The following is a 23,113-nucleotide window of genomic DNA, read 5'->3' on the forward strand; positions in this document are numbered from 1 at the left end:
CCTGGCCAGTGTGCTCATGACCATCTCCGGTTTAACAGCAGAGGTCTCACTCCAAATCAGTCGAGCGCCATTATATTTTCATCGGCTGCGTTTCACTGTGGAAGCTACCTGGTCTCTCGCTCCGCATGAAGCTCCAGGTTTTCTCGGCCACGTTAATTCCCTCCCTTCTCTATGCTTGCGAAACGTGCACCCCCCTAATGGAACATCTTCGCCGGTTAGAAACAATTAGGCTGGCCTGCTAACGATCCATCCTGGGTTTAACCATATATGTATGTGTGCGTCTAAGTCGATGTGTTTCTATGTGTGTGGATCAATATCTGTGTGTAAGTCCAGCCTTTTTCGCCCGAGCAATGCCGGGTACTTCCCGCTAGTACATTAATAAAAAAGAGGCACATATTTACTCACCATAGATGCGTATCACTTATATATTTTTTTCTCCTTTCCGAACCAACAGCCAAAGCAATATGTGCGAAAACACTTTGAAATCTCTGCTCACGCCAAACACTTGGAAATCTCTGCTCACACGAAAACACATCGAGCTCAAAGCTAAATCAGAGGCTACAGGGTGGTGATGTTGTGCACTATAATTTAATAGCACTACCAAATAGAAAAACATTAAATTGAACCAACTAATCTAAATATGGCTTATTTTTACCTTTTAAAAGTTTTAATCACCTTCCATTTAAAATTTATTGATTTTCATCCAGTTTACCAAAACGACAAGGTGTTAACACTCGCAAATTAAATTCAATAAATGCGGCCATGAGGTTCCCAATGCAGTTTTTTTTACTTAAAGCATCGAAAAACTATAAATTACACAACGCTTAAAATAAAACATCCTGTAACTTCGATAATGAACAGACACCACCATATCAACCCACCACACACCACAGTGCTCAATCTCTCTGCAGATGGAACCGAGGTCACAAGTGTTGTATTGCCCGAAACCCATGCCAAAATAGCCACAACGCACCTCCGAATAGCACGATCGGCTACGTATAGTGCGCAGAGTAAGTTCAATGTACATATTTACAACGAATATATGTATTTAATGACTACTTTAGTTTCAAATTTTATTGTGTATGAAATTAGAATTCGCCAATAAGTCAACAATCAATCAACCTTGCTTTAAGTATAACAAATACAGTTGTTCCTCGATTAACGTTTTTAATCCATTCCACGAAAACTACTGTTAACCGACATAACTGTTAATGGAACATAGGAATTACATTTCTGCCAAACCAGAAAACGTAAAAAAAAAGCCAAACTCTTTGGTTCTTTCAGTAAAATCACGTAGGTAGAAAAATAATATATCACGACGTTTCGATCCCAACACAAGCAATCGTCATCAGGTGGGACAACCACAGCAAGAAAAAAACTGCTGAAGTAGGCGAAAGATCTGCCGTGGCAGGAGGTTATATAGGCCTCGGCAGTAGGGGGGGAGAGAGAAGGGGGGGGGGGGAGGCGGGGCAGAAAGTGGACCCCGCAGCAGCACCCGGGTCACTGGAGTAAAGTGGACCACCGCGGCAGCACTGGAGAGGTCGGCTGCAGGGGAGGAGAGAGAAGGGGGGGGGGTAGCAGTGGGCTCACACGAAATTGACTTTTCCAAGACGAAGGTACTCTGCAAACCCACCAGCTATTATCAGAGATTTGTTCATGAAGCCATCCAGATATATAAACACAGACACAACTTCAACCGAGAAGATGGGTACAAACTGAGCAATCATTGGAAGGACGTTATTAACCAGGTAAAGTCTTAACTGACTCTTGATTTGAAGCTTTCGTGACTGCAGGAATCCATACTCTTGGGTTCTTTCGGTAAAGTCACGTAGGTAGGAATAAAATAAAATAAAACAAATCACACAAGCGAACTTTATCAGGTTGGACAACCACAGCAAGAAAATGCTGAAGTCGGCGGGAGAGCTACCGTGGCAAGTAGATATATAGGTGTAGTGCTCGAACCGACACGACAGCTTCTTGTCTTTCCTCGTTACTTTATTTCGCGTATGTCGCTCAACATCTCCGTCAACATCGCTCAATGTTCCTCCGCTCACACCGACCCACAACTCTTCTCCACGCTCGCTCGCCGCGTTCCGCCGGCCTCACTCGCTCCCCTCTACTCCTCCGTCGACTCTCCTCTCCGCTCTCTCCGTCCCAGTTCGGCTGCTCCTTATCAGCTCCGCCGTCCCACTCCGTCGTAACTACATTAGCTCTCTTTCCTCGCTCCAGCCGCTTCCTACTCTTCGTCGTCTCACTGTTACTCTACACTTCTCCACTGCTACCCTACACTTCTCCACTGCTACGCTACACTTCTCCACTGCTACCCTATGCTGTACTCGCTCTGCTGCTCTGTCTCTCCATCTGTTGTCTCCTCCCAGGCGCGAACTCCCGTCTCCTCCACAAACCGCTGACTTTAAACCCGAACCAATTAATCCCTAATTAATCAGGGCATCCCCCGCGACGCCACTCGCCCCCAGCCCCTGCTGCCACGTGGCATGTTTTTCCAGACACACTGGCGCCGTTCTCCGACAACAACCCCTCTCGGCCAATCAGCGCCCTGCACCCTTAATTACCCCCTGCCACCTGCTACCACCCTTAGACATCACGCCGCCTTAATTTGGACAACAACGACCAGCCAATCAGCGCCCTGTGTCCTCATTTGCTCTCACTGTCCGCCACGTGCGCGCACACCGACCCCAGCGCGTGACGCGTATCTCAAGCACTACATAGGTAAGAGAGGGGGGAGGAGGCAATGGGGGGAGAGAGAGAGAGGGGGGGGGGTGTGGTGTAGGGGGAGGGGGGCCGCGTGAGCGCTAGGGGAAGGGGACGTGAGGTTGGGAGGGTGAAAGTGGGCGGGGCTAGAAGTGGGAAGGTGGTGGAAGAGAAAGTGAGGCTGGGGGGGGGGGGACGTGGGCGGGGCTCGCAGTTAACTGGCAGGTACGATGGAAACAACAACAAGTTAAGGCATTTCCTGGTTAATAACGTCCTTCCAATGATTGTTCAATTTATATCCTTCTTCTCGGTTGAAGTTTGTCTACGTTTATATATCTGGATGGCTTCATGAACAAACCTTTGATAGTAGGCCGAAGGTTTGCAGAGTTCCTTGGTCTCGGAAAAAACAATATCATGCGAGCCCACAGCGTTATAACAATGGTCAGCTACGGCAGAGGTATTGGTTCTGCCATGTTTCAGATCTGCCTTGTGTTCGCGAACACGGTCCGAGACATGTCGTTTGGTTTCCCCAATGTAACTGCTACCGCAGGTACAACTCAGTTTGTAGACTCCAGGGTATTGCATGTCAGGAATGACCTCCTTCACAGATGGAATTAGATCACGGATTTTGTGTACTGTATTGAATCGGACCTGGATCTTGTGTTTGTTTAAGATTTTGGAAATATTTTTGGTAACACCTGCTATGTATGGTAAAGTGATGGTTTTGGTTGGATTCTCAGAAGATTGTTTCTCCATGGTTGGAGAAACAGCTTTGCCAATAATGCGGTCCAAGTACCCATTCATCTTGAGGGCTTGGTGTACGTGTTCCAGTTCACTGGCTAGGTGGTGTTGGTCGGAGATGCAGTGGGCCCTATGGTGTAGTGTTTTGACGAGGGAATTCTTCTGTGCCGGATGGTGGTGGGAATCAGGTTTTAGATAGGAATCTGTGTGGGTGGCTTTCCTGTAAACAGTGTCCCAACGAGCCGTCAGGCCTCTTCTCAAACAGAGCATCCAGGAATGGTAGTTTACCGTCCTTTTCGACTTCCATGGTGAATTTGATGGATGGGTATATGGAATTTATGCGGTTGAGAAATTGGTTCAATGCTGGCAGGCCATGTGGCCAAACGACGAAAGTGGCATCTACGTATCTCTTCCACAAGGAAGGACGTAGGGTGGATGTCTGGATGGCATCTGTTACAAATTTCTCCATGAAAATATTCGCTATCACTGGTGATAAGGGGGTACCCATGGGGGTACCTTCATTTTGTTTGTAGAAAGTACCATTCCAGGTGAAGTAAGTGTTGGTAAGGCAGTGCCTAACCAAAGTTGTTACATCAAGATCCAGTCCATGTTGGATCAAGTCTTCAATTATTGCTAAGGTGTCAGGTACAGGAACCTTGGTGAACAGAGAGACTACATCAAAGCTGACAAGCAAATCATCTGGAGACAGTGAGATGCCCTTGATTAGAGAGACCAAGTCAGCTGAGTTACGTACTGCTGAGGTAGTCTTGCCCGTGAATGGAAGCAAGGTCTCAGATAGAAATCTGGCCAGTTTGTAGGTAGGTGTGTTGATAGTGGAAATTATGGGCCGAAGTGGAGTACCTTCTTTAGGGATTTTTGGAAGACCATAGAATCTGGGTGGTCTAGCAGCAGAGGGTTTTAGGGAGAGCCACTTGAATGGTTCGATTAGAGAAGTCAAATTGTTGATATTGTTGGTTTTTGTAGCCAGGCGGTTGGTAGGATCCTTGTTAATTTTGGTGTAACTGCCATCATTCAGAAGGTCCTGGATTTTGTTGTTATATGTGGTTTTATCCATGACAGTAGCATTGCCCGTGTCGGCTGAGAGGATAACTATGCCCTCTCTCTTTTTCAATTTGGCGAGTTCAGAGGGCTCGTCTTTGCTGATGTTACTAATGGGTTTCTTAGCATTTTTAAGGATGGTGGCAGTTTTAGATCTTGCCATGTCAGCTGGGATGTGTCCCAAGCCTTTGAGGGCTATATCTACCTAGGCAATTACATCATCCACTGGGATGTGTTTGGGGGTGACAGCAAAATTCAGCCCTCTAGCTATTACCGATTTTAGGCTATCGAAGATTGTGCTGTTACTCTGATTGATAACAGTCTTGTTAACATCCAGCTTTCGAATGTGTGGCACTGGTTTCTTTTTTGACAAGTTATTGAATTTAGCAATAAGGTTAACCATGCATTTGGAGGACATTGTTGCGGCAGAAGAAGCAGTCATGTTATCTACAAGGTTCCAATCAGATGTGGACATTTTTTTTTAATGTTAGGTGTGATTGTAGGAGACATTTGTCTAAATTATCAAGTTTAAGACGGAGTAGTCTTATCCTCTCTGAGATTAGAGATAGGGTAGCTCTGAATAAGATCCGTTTCGAGTTAGGAGAAGTGACAGAAGCAGATGTGAGTGGAAATGTGGTCGGTATTACCTTGCTGTCGCAGCATCTCTTCAGATAGGTGAGAGACTCGATCATGTGAGCCTTCTTGTCTCGTAGTCTGTTAAAAGCTGTAACAGATGTGTGAAAACCCTCCCCGTAGAGGTGGTTCAATCTTGATTTGAAGCTTTCGTGACTGCAGGAATCCATACTCTTTGGTTCTTTCGGTAAAGACACGTAGGTAGGAATAAAATCAAATAAAACAAATCACGACATTTCGATCGCAACACAAGCGAACTTCATCAGGTGGGACAACCACAGCAGGAAAATGCTGAAGTCAGCTGACGGAAGAGCTGCTGTGGCAAGAGGTTATATAGGTAAGAGAGGGGGGAAGAGGCAAGGGGGAGGGAGAGGGGGGGTGTGGAGTAGGGGGAGGGGGGGCCACATAACGTTACATCACAATGTCAACGTTAGTAGACACCTTGGGGATCTTGTGGGAGGCGAAACGTTAACCGCAAAAAAACGTTAACCGATGGTCACTTTTAACTGAAGGACTACTGTACCATTTCACTTTATGAACATTCGGCATTCCTCGACCCCCCCCCCCCTTACATGGTGACGTCACAATCCCTGCACCCGCTCTACCAGCCCCCCATAGGGGGGAGGAGGAGGGAACGCGAGATGGGGCCGTGGATATAAGAGTGTACGTCGGTAGGAGTGAGGGGGGAGATAGCTGTGGATGAAGGAGGGCGCAGTGCGTGATGGAGGTGTAATACAAGGCCTGGAACCCCTACCTGTCTCCACGTCTTGACAGTCCACGCTTCATAAAATATTAATTTAACATTATGCAGCTAAGCTAAATGATGTTTATGCTTAACCATCCTCAGCCTGCCCAGCATGGCATAGGGGCCCCATAAACGTGACTATTTTAACTGCTTCTCGCGTACCCTCACCTCACACGAAAGCAAAAAACTGACAAGCAACATACATCACTAACGTGGCAAGAACACCCGAATACGCAGCGTGCAGCAGCAAGATACAGGAACATCTACCTGGGACCTCTGGACTGCAACATGCTTCCGAGTGCAAAATTATACATACGAAACATCACTGGTAAGCCCACACCGGCTAGATATGTTCGTATTACCTCAGTAGGCCCCACCACTTCCTATTTAGGCTCCACGTCCCCATTCCTTTGGCCCCATATCTTCCTCATGAGACTTTGCCTCTTACTTTCGGCTCAGCTCCTTCTTAGGCCCCACACCTTCAGTAAGTGGTAGGGACATTAAGTAGGGGTGGGTGTGGACTAAACATTTTTTATTTTACCAGGCAAGGCCCCACTGAGCTATGTAGCTCTTTTTCAGTAGCGACATGACCACAAGTGATATCTCAATGAAGTGGCTTATCATCACGTGGGGAATTATACCAGCAGGCAAACACTCTAAATGCTTGATGTTCATTCTAAATGTGGAGGGAGAAAACCGGAGGACCGGGAGAAAAATCCACAGGGAGAGAGAGAAAGACCGCAAACTACAAATATACAGCAGCAGGCGTCAGGGTTGGGATCGAACCCACGTCCTCCTGTGTACCAGGCGAGGTCGTCTTCATCTCATAACCAACGTGGCGCGCAATAGATAGGGTTGAGCGTGTACAGTAAGTGGGGGTGGGCGGGTACAGTAGGTGGGGGTGGGGACAGTAGGTGGGGGTGGGCGGGTACAGTAGGTGGGGTGGGGACAGTAGGTGGGGGTGGGCGGGTACAGTAGGTGGGGGTGGGGACAGTAGGTGGGGGTGGGCGGGTACAGTAGGTGGGGTGGGGACAGTAGGTGGGGGTGGGCGGGTACAGTAGGTGGGGGTGGGGACAGTAGGGGTACAGTACGTGGGGTGGGCAGGTACAGTGGGTGGGTACAGTGGGTGGGGGTGGGCATGTACAGTAGACAGGGCGAAAGCGACTTGACGACCAAAATATCCCTCCGAGAGTCTTTTCAGCTGTACAGTACCTCGCATTCATCGTTTCGTTTTATTATTATTATTCAGTTGAGGTTGAGCACAAAAACACTTCTTATTCGCAGTTTGGAATCCAGTGCCCCATTGTCAACTGAAAGGAAGGCAATGCTTTTCAAGTGCAATGCAGATGCAATATTTCCCCCCCCTGCTGGTTTTGAAATTCAAACAAATTCGGTAATTGGCATCGTCGCAGTCCAGGTTGCCTTGGTGTCAGAATCTCTAATTACAGCCCAGGGGAAAAGGACATAGAGAGAGGGGAGGGGATAGTCAGAGGATGAGGGCGGTGAAAGCAAAATAACTCTTCGGTGTCATTTCACGGAATGCTCGTTCCGTATGAAACCCCAAGCACTGTAATCAACAGAAAAAAACTAATTGATATATTTATTGAGCACGCTTATATGTCCGATTTTAACATGCATTGTTTACATATTCTTTTCATAAGCACGGTGTGATGAAATACAGGTGTAAATGACAATGTGATATTACATATGTAGTTAGTAAAATATATATTTAAAAGTTTATGATTAAAAATAAACTTTACATGTGCTACCCCCAGCGTGGTCGTGCAGTGGAAGCTTACGAGTTCAAATCCTGGCTATGGTTTAATCCAGCTGGGTGGTGCAGTGCTAACAATTGTGCCGCACGGCAAGAAAGACCTGGGTTTGGTTCCTAACATAGCGCGCACGCCTTTTTTTGTAGAATATGTACGTTCTCCCCCTGTACGGCATGAGTTTCTTCCAGGTTTTCTGGTTAATTCCCACAGCTGAAAACGCAATGTCATTGCTGTTGACTTAACACCGCAATGCAGGGACCTGCTGAAAAAAATATAATTTTTTGACTCGCCTGTTTAAAAAGTTATTTTATATTTCACACTTGGGTCGACGAAACAATTACCACTTTGTGGGCTAAACAGAGGTAGACATATATAAACTATCCACCATATCAATGTGGAATTTACACATCTGGCTTTGGGCTGTAAACAGGCCTCACGCTGAATGAAAATACATCACTTTGACTCTGATTTGCCATATACCAGGGTAACATTTCACAAATCTATAAAAACATTTTTTTTAAGTTTCATGCTCGACTATAGTGAAAGCTGCATAGTATTGTGACCGAACGCTAATGAGTAACAATTTTTCAGCAACCTCTGTCGTTTGGATACTTGGAGCGAGTGAAGGATCCTTGAGGGTAAGTATTGCACATTCACTTCCATGGGGCATTCAGATGATTATTTGTATGACGGAACTGAACCTTGGTTTATAAAGATTTCGAATTCAAGCTTTCTCTAGATCGTAGTTGTCCAATGTAGTGTTGCGCAGTTGCCTAAATGAACGAATGTGGATTCGTGAATTCAGAGCCATGTGAGATGTGCCTTCGTCAACAATGGCAACATGTTTTTTTTCCAATAACCAACCTCAGACTGCAGCCCACACTCTCTGAGGCTGCAAAAGACAAAGAATTCCAATGGCACATTTCTGACAAGATCTCACCATCGCTCTCCTCAAAGCGGTGACGCGCAGGCAGTACGTCACAATGTTCGCCACCGGTTGCAGGAAGATGGAAAATTTGAGGGTGTGATTTATGTTCCTGAAATGGACGTTGCTGTTGTTAAATTGCGCGATTCGTAGTCGGAGGATTACAGTCACGATGGAGATGAAATAAACGAGGGTGACAATCAGCTGAGTTACCAGCGTGTCTCTGGCCTTCTTGCTCAGCTTAGGTGATGTTGGTTTCCTGAACTCAAAGCAGACCTTGGTAAAGGAGTACATTAGCGTTAGAGGTGGCAGACCCACAAAGGTCAACAGGATTGCCGACAAGTACTTATGGCTGGCACCTGTGTCAGAGGAAGCTATGAGAATAATGGCCATGTTGTAACAAAACGGGCTCTCGATGAATCTGTTGTCCCCGTTTATTTTCAGCCTCGCGATGAGCACAGACAGAGTCGCGTTAACGACGGCCGTGGAGAACCAAGCCAGTGCCAATATCTGCAACGACCTCTTCACGGGGAAGATGGCGTGGTAGCGCAGTGGTTTGCAAATGGCCAGGTATCGGTCGATTGACATGAACGACAGGGAGAGCGTTTCGTTGCACATATACATGTTCATGAAGAAAACCTGGGCCATGCAAGCCGCGTAGGAAATCTCGTTGCTGTCGCTCGCCAGCATCTGCAGCTGCTTGGGGATGATGGTCGCACTGCCGGTGATGTCGGCCACTGCCAGGCTGCAGAGGAGGACGTACATGGACCCGTGCAGCTCTGAGCTTATCAGGACGGTGGCCATCATTAGACAGTTGGCCACAATTATGAATAATTGCATTACGAGGCACCCTGTAAAAATGATCCAGTTTAAGTTTCCGGCCATTCCAAATGTGTTGAGAAAAAAGCCATTCGTGATGTTCCCATTGTCTCCGCTGAACGGGGCCTCACTGCCGTTCGTGAGTTGTCGTGAGAGAAGAGTGCCGAATAGTAACATATTGATTGGCACATTTGTATACAATGTATAGTTCATTGTGCTTTGAACTAATTTATTTATGTTTTTCCTGTTACACTCTGTTATCACCCTATGGAAGAAAAGCAAATAAAAAGTAAATTCACATTTAATTCCAATTTAAGCACATATATTCAGATGTTTTAATTAAATAATCCATTCATATGCAAAACTGTATCACATAAGGCTTAATCAAGGTTTAGACATTGGCCACTGATAAAAGCCGCATGCATGAATCCAACTCGGGTCACTACGTTCAGAGCAAAGTGGTCTTACATTGAGGCCACCACTCCCCAAATTCACACACACACCTCCCCACGCACATAAATGCACGCGTTAATGAACTCACCCAGCGCCACGCGTTCTGTCTGTGCAAACCCAATGTGCTGGGTTGAGACACTTATATATGCTCTGGGCTGTCATGTGACTGCCAAGCATTACATACCACTGGAGCGGGTTGGTGTTATTCCGTGATAACCGTTTAATCCACCGCAGTCCTTCTGCAAATTGGCTGCGCTGGTTTTAACCACTGGATGTCACTGGGGATTACACGGCCGCGCTCTGCCCCTGTGGTGTCAAGGAAGCCAACTTAATTCTGAGTGGTCCTGGCAAAAACGCCGCTTGGTTGCGCCAAAAACAGAACGGCTATTTTTAGCAACTCTTAATAATTTGTATGGTAGTCTTTATCGTTTGGTATGTTTGTCTTTATCGTTTGGTATGTTTGTGTTTCGGAGGTATGCGGTGGTTGTATGTTGGCAGTCATCCACATGGTGTATTTTCTGGGAGTGGGAAAAAAATGCAAATCGGAAAAAGCCACATTTAAAATATTTATTTACACTACAGAATCAATGAGCAATCACATCGCATTGTCCCCACCATGCACAGGGATGCTGCCGTGGTGTAATTGTGAGTACACCGACTAGTACACTGACACACGCAACACATTCCATATCCCACGCTCCTAATGGCCACGCACACTATCCACACAATGGGCAGCATAATTATCCTCGGTTCAAACTGATTTCACTCATTTGGTGCACTGTTGAGAATCCGTGTTCTAAGCACAGCACTTGAATGAAAGCAAACCATTGAAGTGCATGATGTACCAAAGGGCCGATATAACTGAAATGCAGATATGTTGTACAGAAAGAGGAGTTGGTGCTACTTGTATCATTATTCTATACATGCACGACCCTGTTGTCAATCCGCTGCTGGATGAGAAGCTGGCCATGCCGTGTTTGATATTTCACCGTGCTAGCCATTGCTTGTTGGTGAAAGGCATAGGGAGCATAGACATCAAGAGCGTACAAACAGTACGGTAAAACAATTGTTATTATACTAAGATTAATGTTGGTCGTTCTCGTGAAGTCATCACACAAATACCTACTGTCTCCACCCACCTCTATTGTCCTCACCCACCCCTATTGTCTCCACCCACCCCTATTGTTCTCACCCACCTCTACTGTCTCCACCCACCCCTATTGTTCTCACCCACCTCTATTGTCTCAACCCACCCCTATTGTCTCCACCCACCCCTACTGTCTCCACCCACCCCTATTGTCTCCACCCACCCCTACTGTCCTCACCCACACCTATTGTTCTCTACCCACCCCTACTGTCCTCACCCACCCCGATTGTCCTCACCCACCCCTATTGCTCCAAAGTGACAGTGACGTCACCACGGCGACTACTGTTGGTGTATACCCCCAACAACAACAGTCATTGTTCATCATCGGTGCACCTTAAGACCACGTGAATGTGCCGAAGGTTCGCTGGCAGGTCACAGGATAGACCGCAGGTTTAATGGATTGACTTACTGAGATGACTGGCAGATGCACCACCTGTGCTCCCCACTGTGCCAATTTGCTGTGTTTTAGCCAGCCGCCTGCAGCTCCACTCGTTGTTGAGGATCGCTCCTCTCCCTTGTGTTGTTGCTGGAGGGCGACTTCCTCCAACTGCCCAGCAGCATCGTTCACGACCCTCCTTCACAGAGGCTGATCTGGTACCAGTCATTGCCGCGATTCAGATCAGCTACATGTCCTTTTGTATCACAGTCCATCTTTTTAACCTATTCCACGCTTATGAAGTACCGGTGAGGACGCTTGACGCCGAGGTTGAGGCACACGTATGTTTATTCACAATATGACAGTGGGCATATACACACTCGAGGGGGTATCGGCCCCCTCACCCGTATAACTCGCAATACACCCCTAGCTAACTCTGTCCTAGCCCCGAATCCTCCACTAATGGGCTAGGGGAGGCTAACTGGCCCGACACTGGTAAGTCGGGCCCGGTACCCGGAGTTCCAGACCAGCTCTTACAAGAGCACCGGCTCTGGCTTTCGGGACCACGCCGCTGGCTCAATCCTGTCCGGCCCTGAAAAGGACATCGAACCAGGGGAGTCCAGGGCTCTATCTAAGACGTCTTCAATCTTCTTCCCTTAGCTTAAACATAACTGCCGAGCCCTTTGAAACATCCCCTTTTATACCCAACCCCTCCCTGAGGGGTGGGGCCCCGGGGGATCATAACGTTCGAACCAGCCCCCCCCAGGGTGTCTGGCTCGGACGTCGTAGAGGACACCTCCTCGTGCACTTACGTAGCCCCGCCCACTGTGTTTGTTTTCCATAGGCTGCCATGCATAACGGGCCCTCTCTTTAACACCCCTACACTTATATAACCCCCTCTGTCTGGCCAACAAGAAGTTGCTTGGACATGCGGTGGATGGCCATGCGGGCTACAACACTGGGCCAACCTGGTACTAACTGGGCCACATGGTCTTCTTTAAGTGGCTCACATTAAGTGGGCCATGTGGTTGTCTTTCCAAATTTAGCTACATTATTTTAGCTTAGCCACTCCCAGAAGCAGTCGTGACTTCAAGGGGCCAATGTGAAAATTGCATAAGTGTGGTCGTTGGCTTCCCATGCGTTGTTCCAACATCAAGGCCCTGTTGTAGTATAAAATAGATGTTTTAGTGGGATAGTGTAACCTAGCACAGGTTTGTGTAAACATTGTAAAAAAATAAAAATAATATTTTCCTCCTAACTTTAATGTAAGGGGAGTACCAAAAAATGCTCGTCAACCCGCACCTTCCGATACATCGGGACATAAACCCAGCGCCACCCTTTCGCCTAAAATCACGCCACCCCTTCTGAATCACAGCAGCCTCACTCCACGCCACAAATGCAAATGAAGGTGAGAGGTGCAAGCAAGTCTGGACTGCGGCCGACGTCCAAAAATAAACATTTCGTACAGGACCCTACCGTCGAACCTCCCGGTTTCAACCTTCCACGCCGCAAATGGTCGACCATCAACCGAATCAGGACCGGGTGGTGTGGCCAATGCGGCCACCCGATGCACAAATGATGCATCAAATATTCGGCGACCTGTGAGTGCGGCCATGAATCTCAAACCATCGACCGCATCGTAAACACTCCGCCGCTGCTGTCTTCACTCCTTTAAAGGAGGAATGGACGAGATCCACTTGCTTCTGAGCAGACAACTGAATTGATGAATCGAAAATTACATCTTTAATCTGCTGCTTTAAATCCATGCGCGGTAGAGGGCAATGAACTATGGGAAAGCAGTTCAACATACATACATTTCTCAGCGAAATCTGGGTCAACAGTATTAACTGGCATATAAACATGATACAGGATCAGGGCAGCATAACATTGGACGCTACTGTAAATTAGGTGTTCCATCTGAAATTATTTTTCAGGTGAAAGATGTCTCCAACCATGGAGACACAACCCCCTGAGACTCCCATCAAAGCCATCACGTTACCATACATAGCAGGCGTTACCAAAAAGATTTCCAGGTCCGATTCAGTATAGTACACAAAATCCGTGATCTAATCCCATCTGTAAAGGATGTCATTCCTGACTTGCAATACCCTGGAGTCTACAAACTGAATTGCATTTGTGGTGATTGTTACATTGGGGAAACGAAACGTCATGTATCAGACCGTATTCGCGAGCACAAGGCAAATTTGAAACACGGCAGGACTAACTCTTCCTGATCACTGCTACAACGCTGCGGGCTCTCATAATATTGTTTTCTCCGAGACCAAAGTGCTCTGGAAGCCGTCTGGCTACTATCAAAGGTTTGTTCATGAAGCCATCCAGATATACAAACATAGACATAACTTCAACCGAGGAGAAGGATACAAATTGAGAATTCATTGGAAAGATGTTATTAACCAGGTGAAAAAAAATAATTGTTAATAGTTGTCCCATCTTATTTATCGGATACCAGTCTATTTTACCTAGTTAATTTCATCTCCAGCGTTTAGCAGTGCTGCTATTTCGCTTTGGGTGCCCTCATTGGCTTTGGCTGTAGTTCGTAGCTGCTGCGTCGCTTTATTTTTTCCTCCCCGCGCATCTCTAGCTCACTCGGCCTCTCGCTTCTGGCCCTGCCGACTTCCCCCCCCACCCGCCCATTTTCGCGTTCCCAGTCCCTGGCGTCCACGAGGCGCCCTCCCCTCGCTCCCTATCCGCCCCCCCTCCGTTTCCCCCCCAACCCCCCTCTCTTTGACTTATATAGCCTTCTGGCATCTCTCCCACTTTAGAAAAAAAATTGCTGTGGTGTTCACACCTGATGATGATTGCTTGTGTTGCAATCGAAACGTCGTGATTTTAAAGTTATTTATTTTTATGTTTAATAATTATTATTTATTTTCTTAACCTACGTGACTTTACCGAAAGAACCAAGAGTATAACAAAAATACTGTTTAATCTTGATTTGAAGTTTACGGTGGTTCTCTTGCGTTGATACGCTGGCCTCTCACTGTGCAGCAGCCAACGCCGCAGCTTGTGTTGCCCACTAGGTGGCGCTATGCCCGGTCCTCTGACACAGACATGCTATCTTCCCATTAAACTCGTTCACATTAACATGCCAATCTCTCCCTTTAATGCAGCTGTTGTGCGTGCGTGCGGCGACGGGACTCCTTTCCATCTCTGACCCCGCCTACTTACCCTTCGGTGACACCCACCTCAAACCTATATATAACCTCTTGTTGCAACAGCCCTTTCTTGTTCAGCAGTCCTACTGCTGTATCTTTCCACCTGACGACGATTGCTTGTGTTGCGATTGAAACGTCGTGATTTATTATTATTATTTTTTCCTACGTGACTTTACCGAAAGAACCAAAAAATATAATAGTATTTAATCTTAAATCACTTAATTCCATTTAAAAGATTGAGCTTTAAACCATGTAAAAAAAAAATCAGGCGAGATTGAGTGCACAAACCCTTACTCGCAGTCACGAATCCAAAAGCCAATTATGAACCGAGGAAGACATTTATTTTCAAGTGTAAGGCAGATTCAGCATTGTTCTATGTGTGAGGCAATGGCAATCGAGTCTCAAAGCCGTTCAACTGCACCGAGGTCCAGACACGATGCTGTGAAGAGGGGTGGGGGGCGGAATATAGATATGGGGAGCCCATTGCATTCCTTACCCCCAGAGGCCATGCCAATCGCGCTCCACTGTCTGTATGAGGAGTAATACATCCAGCAGAGTCGCTGGATTTATTATTGTTCGAACACGACGTAACAATTCTGCGGCGGCGCGTCTCAAGTTGCAGGGGTATGCTTGTAGGATGAGCAGGTTGGCTGGTGATGCATTGGTCTGTGTGTCGTGCTAATGAGCCCCAGCAGGAGTCTGTAGTGCCATCGGTGGAGCGTGGCTCTTGGCCCGCCGCTTAAAGCCCCCGCCGTCTTCTTGAGGGACACCCAGGACGACGCTTGATGAGCTTTACGAGGGCTCTCTGCGTGCCCAATTAAATGAGAGAGTGCACAGCAAAGCATAGCGTGTCGGTAGATCTGCGGTGCTATTTTAAAGGTCCCTCTGTACGATTATAAATACTCTGTCTCGTTAGTGCAAAGTATATATTCGACTCTAGCCGGTTTAATTGATGCCTCGAGGAATAGCATGAGCGCGGTCATTAAGAGCATGCACGACTGTGCCGGAATTCTGTTTGAGCCATCCACATGTTTTTATTTGGTCGGTCGTTGTGGTACAGTGCAGCATAGCGTTAGAACATATGGAGAGGTCTGCAAAATAAATAGGTAAAAATTATGTACGCGCAAATCCATGCAATGTGTATTCAAAAAGACGTTGTGGGAGCCTATTGCATTGTAGGAATCGTGAGTGTAACTCCCTTAGGCTGGGGCGCAGCCACATTATGGAATTAAACAAATTATTTGGTGATGCTGCATTGGTAGTGGTGCACAAGCAACAACAACAAAAAATACTCATGCATCAATAAATAACACTCTGGCCTGATAAAGGAATAGGATGTAAGAGATGGCATTTCGGGGAATGGTCTTCATAGCACGTAAATACATCGTATCCAATTTAAATAAAGACGAGCCATTCCTCCAACCTTGACACATGTCTTCGTGTATTTGGAGATGTCCAACTTAGTCCATGAGCCCAGACAGGACATGGCACTTGTAAGTACCACATTAAGTGGCATAACTCGAGTGATTCTAATTTGTTAATGTGGCAAATAAACAGTGAATTGTGTGACAACCATTTGAAATGAGCGGGTTATCAAATAATTCACTCTTATTCGCCATATAGACTCAAGTATTTGCTACCGTTAGTGTTATCAATTTTTGCTCTGGCTCACGGACTCGCTAGTGAATGGTTTTCGGTGGTTATTGCTTAGTCTACTGGTAGGGTACGTGAAGTTCACCCTTCAGCTCATCACTCGTAATATTTTTATCACACCTCACCTCAAACATTCAAAGCCCCAGTGGCAGCTGCATCTGTAAAGCACGAGGCGACTCGGCACCGGCCTGCTAGTGGCATTAGTCCACCAGTATTTGCAATCCAAGTAATTTGTGGGCAATTTTTTAATGTGGCGAATGTATACCATGGCACCATTACACAATGGTCTTCTTTTCAAATCACTGGATTGTTATTTTCCACCGTAAACGAGATGGTGTTTAGACTTTACGTTTATTACATCGGCAGGATTAGTCACGGCAGACGACCGGAATTGAACCTCTGCAACACGCGGCGAATGTGTGATACCACGAGGCAATGCCACCGCCACGCAGAAGGAGACTCTCCTGCACTTTAAAGTATTAAAAATCTATGCCACTACCGGTTGCCGACTCGGTACTGAGCCGAGTTGTTGATGCGGTGCTGTGTATTCACAGGTGCCATTGTCGTCTGCGTGTATGTCCACGGGTTGGATGGACAAACACGCGGACTGAAAAATTACAATGACCGCTCAAAATAGTGTGGGTGTCTCTGAGCCCCGTCGAACACATTCTGCAGACACCCAGTGGCTGTGCCCATTCCTTTCGCCTGTGATGGTAATTGCAGTCAAGCAATGATTATATTAATGATTTGCTCTCTCTCGAAGGTTCAACACAAACTTCTACAATTCAGTCTATTAAGCGATTCGGTTCGTTTGCTGTTATGATGCTTGTAGGAACTAGAGTCTCGTAGTTAGATTAGAATATCCGATTTATGCTGTCGATGTCACTCATACAGTGGTTTATCTGTTGATAAACTTAATCCGAGGGTGTTATGCATTTGATTGTATTAATATAGGTTTTATTGAGTTGATTGTATTCATGCAATGTTTATGACTTACGTGTCGGCAAAGCTCTGTGAATCGTTTTGGGTTGTGGTAGCATTAAGATTCCAAGTCGAAAATGTATTGTCTTTTTTATATAGCAGCTGCAGTTTACCATACGTCCGACACATTCAATGTATATGACACGGACATAGTGAACTCCAGATTATCGGGTAATGTGGGGGAAGAGTAGTCCGGAATAAATAACAGCAAGAATAATGTAGAAACATGTGAATTGGGCTCTAAAATAGTAATTGTTTACTAAAAGTAGAATGGGACAGAAGACGTAGAACGGATCGCGTCTTGCTTCTCGAAAGTTATGGGTTTACTGGTCGACAGGTGAAGAGCAGCTAATAATATAACCAGCGAGCACCTGATTTTTCACATGCACGGTTGACCAACAATTTGGATAATCCGCCCACATATAATAAAACACTTTCAAACAATTATTATACGCATGCACAAATCTACGCGTGTATCACGAGTTTCAATTTGATTATTACTGATTCTTCTATGAATTCGTTACTTACCGGTTCGTCGAAAAGGGGGGATGCTTGCCCATGCTGGAAGCATTTTCCTCCAGTGGTGCCAAGAGTAATTCTCTTGGACACAGCTCCATAGGTAAAACACAGAGGACTCGGTCTGCTAGACACACTATTTCGTTTAATCCACACGGCGTTCAACCACCACAATGCAAGCCAAATCACTTTTTATGCTTCTTTCTTCACACTGCTACAATTTGGAATGTCCTCCCATTATCGTCTCTATTACCCAAGCTCTTGTAATTAATGGCCTTTCTCAATTCGGTTAGCACCTCCGATTAGCACGGTTGGCTACATACGCTGCAAAAGAAGTTCAACGCGCATACACACATTCAAGAAACGTGTTAACTCATATATATTGCAACTCGAAGTCAGAATCAGAATATTTATTTATACTGGAGGAATCCGATGAGCTATAAAGCTCTTTTTTACAGATGTCCAGTAGAGGCAGGTAAGAACGTTACAACAATAAAAAAAAACATGATAGGAGTGCAAATTACAAGGGAAACAAACCACCCAAACACATTCAAATAAAACTAAACCATTTCCGTGCTACCAGGCAAATCCCACTGACATTAACTTATTTTTCCGAAGCGACCTGGTCACAAATGATAACTCAACAAAGTAGCCCGCCATTTTGACATTTATAGCAGCAAAATATTCTCAATGATCTCAATGCATGTTTCTAAATGTTGAGGGAAAAACCTAAGGACCCGGAGAAAAAATAAACGCGACTACAGGGATAATATGCAATTTGCACATATTCAAGAAACGTGTTCACTCATATCTATTTCAACTCTGTTAGTGTGGTTTGTTGCTTGGCGGTTAACTTTTTGGGCCATTGAATCTGTGCTCAGGAACTGTAAAAAAAAAACATTTGCAAGCACTTAGGAATTAATGTCCAGTGTTGAGTTTCCGAGGCATAAACATTCAGGCAAGTTGGTGTTTTCTTTCATTGGAGAAAGAGGGAATGGGAATAATTAGTAATGTTTTTTAAAGGTTGTTTTTTTGCTTGTACCGGGTAATGAAGATGTTGCCCAGTTGTTTATATGACATCACAAAATGTATTTGAATACAGCTTAGGGTTGAAGGACTGTAAAACATTCGCAAATTTAAGACACAATTCTGACTACTAAGAAAAGTAATGCACAATAATCGTGAGCGTCGTGGAGCAAATTAAACAAGCGGACAATACGCTTCCATTACAGATGTCCCTCCACAACAACAACAAAAAAATGTAAGCATTTTTTTACAAATGCCATCCACCACGAATTCTTGTGCGAGTGTGTAATTTCAGCAGCAGTGGTTTAACACAAAGCAAACTCTGGACCGGTTTAGACATTCAGTGTCTCATCAACAATCAGGCTTCCTTGGATCAATGCTGGTAAACTGCCGGGTGGGGACACATGTGAAAGAGGCACATCGTCTGCTTATTTATTTTATTACGTTAATAAATTTCACCACAGCGACGCTATTAATTTACGTTATGTATGATATCCGATTCATCGCGATGATCAGTGTGTGTTGGTGAAATTGGGCGGTGGGGGCAAGACTGGTTCAAATATCTCTCGTCACTGATGTTAGTCGTGGCCAGGAATCAAAGTCGGGTTGCTGTGCTCCGAGCAAGTTTACAATCACAACCGTGCCTCCGCTCCATCTTGGTTCTTCATTAACGACAGAATAATATGTATTTTTACTGGGAAAATGTCAACAGCAACATCAACGGCGCACACGACAGCAGCATTGGCTAACCCGTTAAAATTTCCATAATTATAGTCGAGACTATGCTTATACCATGAACTAGATAATATTGGATTCCCATCATCTGCAAACCAAATAATTTGTGACCCCGAAACGAACTGTAATCATAGAAGCTAACTTACGAGTACCAAATATAGTTACAGAAACTCGAAGGATTGCATCCAGTAATTCACAGGCTATGCATCTTGGAATCCAACATTATCGTGTCAACCAATATATATCTTGATACATTCATGTTAATAGTGTCTAGTGGAGGCCTATGAGAGTGTAGAGAAGATCTTAAGGTAGCATTGTAATGGATGTACTTGGGAATGGAGGCCCCCATTTGTAATTATTCTGACTTTAACAGGCTATATTATAAAGTGTATGCGACTGTTTTAAATGGTTAAAATAAAAGAAATCGTTCAACAATGACCTGAAAGGTGATATTTGATGGTTTTACAGGAATGCACACGAGGCGAGATCTTCTTGAAGTGCTTACTAATTGCGAGTCTCAACTCAGTCGTACGGAGGCAGTAAATGAGTACGTTCGCAACCGGGCTGAGCAAGAACACCAACTGAACTGAGGATCTCAAGTTTCTCACGCCCTCGCTGTCGGCATTCTTCACAAAGCGCGGCAAAAGGATGTCTAAGAAAAGCACCGTGAAAAAGACGGCGAGCGCCATGAAATGCGTGCCGAATGTGTGCAGAGCTTTGCTCCTGAACTCGGTGGAGTTCGAGTTCTTGCACTCGACAAGAATCCGAACGTAGGTGAACGCAATGACACAGAAAGGAAAGCCAACGGTTAGGAAAATCTTGGATTTTCCATACATCTCTATTTTGCTAGTGTCGTTGGCGGCTAAACTTACAATGCCAACGTTATCACAGGCTATGCCCTGGATTTGCCTGTTATTTTCTTTTAATGTAATTGAAAGAAGAAATGTGGCTTGAATGCTGACTGAAATGATTGAAATCAGCCAGGACAGTAATGCGATGAAAATGGATCTCTTTGCAGTAACCTTGGTGTGGTAGTGCAATGGATAGCAGATGGCCAGGTAGCGATCAACAGACATAAGAGCCAATGTAAAAATCTCATTTAAGGCGAATGTGTGAAGTGTGAACATCTGTGCGACACATGGAATGAACATGATCTCTCTGTTGCCCGTCAGGAGGACATGCAGTTGCTTGGGCAAGCCACCTGTGCTGCCAATGATGTCGCCAATCACAAGATTGCACAAAAATATGTGCATGGGCTTGTGTAAGTCTGTGGACACTGCCACCGTTACGAGCACCAGCAGATTGGCTGCAGTTGTAGTTAGGTACATCGCAAGGCACAGGCTGAATATGAGCACCTGCACAGGGTACGGGGCTTCAAATGTGGCGAGGTAGAGCACGGAGCTTTTGTTCTCCATCATCGCCTTGTTTCTGCTACTGCGTATGCAGCCCGAAAGTTATAATCTTCACAGCTCCTGTGAGATTCACAAATAATTTACTCAGGAAATGGCATGCATCATCTTCATTGGAGAGGTGTGGACATTCTTTCAATTACAAATAATACTTCAGAATTACAATCTGTATTAATCATGGAGGAATCCAATGAGCTTTGAAGCTCTTTTTCAAAGATGTCCAGTAGGGGTGGGTCAGAAATTAGCAATACAAAAGGATGAGAGTGCACAATTGAGAAAAGGCAAGTCACTAGAATAACGAAAAAAGTTTCTACATACTTATATACATACTTGTCAACCCCTTATCAGTGCCTACCTTATTACAGACCAATTCAGACCCTATTGGTCACCCTGTGCCCTTATAAATATCAACGTTCATCCTACAAAGTCTCATCACAAGGGAGAAACAGACACATTTTTTTGCCCATATTGAAACGACTGTCTGCCATATGGACCTGAAAACTCAATTTCACTGTACAAGAATACAGGTAAACCGTATGGGTTGACAGGTATGCATATAAATTGCATAAGTAGGTACATTCCTGCCGATTTTTCAACACTAAGTGCAAGCTCGGGCAAGGTAGAAAAACAACAAAACAGTCCCCCAGACAACACAGTCTCTAAATAAAACTGCACGTAAAAATGTCACTATTGATACACGGCTAAGGATCAGTAACAAATTAAATAACTTTTCTGCTTCAGGATCTTTTAACAACAATAAACAAAGACTCTTCACTAATGTGCAGTGATTGTTTAACAAAAAAAGTTTAAAGCATAAAGTTATCCAAACCGTTCACTTGAACTCAATTTATTTGCAATGTTCAAGGAGCCTTTGTTCTTACAGGAGATGAAGAGGAATAAATTATACTCTTCATCAAAATGTATTGAAGTGAGCTACAATACCATTTTTGAAAACCTATTTAAAAAAATTCCATACACATTTTTTACGCAATTTAGGTGCCGAAAATATATTTCAACGGCCCGAATGTGTTTTTAAAAATCAGATTACTAGAAAAAAGACCTTAAATTTTACGGCTGACATCAAAGACCTCGTGCTCACTTCGACTTTCGGATGCTGGCAGCAGGGCCGAGCGTAGCACCTGCCGACTTATATGGGGGGGGGGGGGGGGGGGGACCACGTGACCGCCCATGGTTCCAGGTCTCCAGGTGCAATGGGGACGTCACGTGCCCTTGCGTGTCTAGACCGCAACCCCGAGGGGCCTGGTGGAGTCCGCTGGCGATTGCAATGCGAGCCGTGCGCGCTGGGTTGGGTTGGTGGTGACACGCATTGCTCTCAATGAGGACTTTTTGTCGGGCACATTTTGTAATAAAACATTTTGTTTCAAAGCTTTACCTAGTTTTGATTGTATACCATATATAACCTACTGTAGTATTGTACACATATGGACGCGTTTTTTAAACATTCTTTGATACCATATAACTGAATAAAGTTTATATTTGTAACATATAGTGTATCCAATGTCAGGGTTCGTGTTTTTAAATATACTTGTATAATTTACCAAGTGTTATACATAGGTAGTCTTGTGTTCTGTGAGCACCAAGTCTGCCGGCCTAACAGAAAACCATTAAATGTCACCAAGCATTCCATCGCCTGCATGTGCGCTAATGACTCCATGCACCTTCCTAGTGGGGGGGGGGGGGCATTATTGCTCAACAGGTTAATCGCTTAACCCATTAAACTGCTTTCATTTCAATGACGACATTGCAGGCTACCGCGAGCCCATCTTCACGCGAACATGGCCCTAATTGCGCCCTCCTGAGAGAAGGCAGCTGAAGTCGTGATGTTGGGTCGCCTAATGACGACTCGGAGCTGGCGGTCCACTGCAGCCCAATAACTTTCCTTTTATGGGCTGCATTTATTCTCAGTGCTGACGTTGTGTGTACATAGTGAAGGTTGCTTTGCATTGTGCTCACGTCTGCGTGGTAATTCTAACGTACCCAAAAGAACGCCGACACCTGGCTGTGGAAACGTGGCTCAACTTGATGTGGTCTGTGATGTTAGTTTGTAGATGCACGTGTAGTCGGTCCGCCATGTTCCCCTCTGTTCCCATCCTGAATCATTGCGAGGGGGAACAGGTTGGCTAAATAGACAATAACAATAAAAAAAAGTTCGGAGATGATGAGTAGAGACTCCGCATCTTGTTGTCCTCCGGAGAAGTGTGCGACTCCACAACA

The 23,113-nt window shown here is 45.3% G+C and overlaps 2 protein-coding genes and 1 long non-coding RNA gene across 3 annotated transcripts; all 3 read right to left on the reverse strand.

Annotated features, from left to right (window-relative positions):
• Positions 1-492: 492 nt before the first annotated feature.
• Positions 493-6,712, reverse strand: LOC133357603 (uncharacterized). Its single transcript, XR_009756982.1, has 3 exons — positions 6,695-6,712; positions 5,160-5,326; positions 493-1,545 (listed from the first exon to the last, which is right to left on the reverse strand). It is a non-coding gene; the product is annotated as an uncharacterized LOC133357603 (long non-coding RNA).
• Positions 6,713-7,652: 940 nt separating this feature from the next.
• On the reverse strand, positions 7,653-9,619 carry LOC133357601 (olfactory receptor 2D2-like). Its single transcript, XM_061575621.1, has one exon. It carries the CDS (start codon positions 9,617-9,619, stop codon positions 8,528-8,530), a length of 1,092 nt encoding a protein of 363 aa, XP_061431605.1. The 3' UTR covers positions 7,653-8,527.
• Positions 9,620-19,897: 10,278 nt separating this feature from the next.
• On the reverse strand, positions 19,898-20,896 carry LOC133357610 (olfactory receptor 10A6-like). The gene has a single exon (XM_061575631.1). The coding sequence runs from the start codon at positions 20,885-20,887 to the stop codon at positions 19,898-19,900; it is 990 nt and encodes a 329-aa protein (XP_061431615.1). The 5' UTR covers positions 20,888-20,896.
• Positions 20,897-23,113: the final 2,217 nt, after the last annotated feature.

Source organism: Lethenteron reissneri, chromosome 58 (genome assembly GCF_015708825.2).
Source record: "Lethenteron reissneri isolate LAM-NWPU_2019-01 chromosome 58, ASM1570882v1, whole genome shotgun sequence".
Taxonomy (NCBI): Eukaryota; Metazoa; Chordata; class Hyperoartia; order Petromyzontiformes; family Petromyzontidae; genus Lethenteron; species Lethenteron reissneri.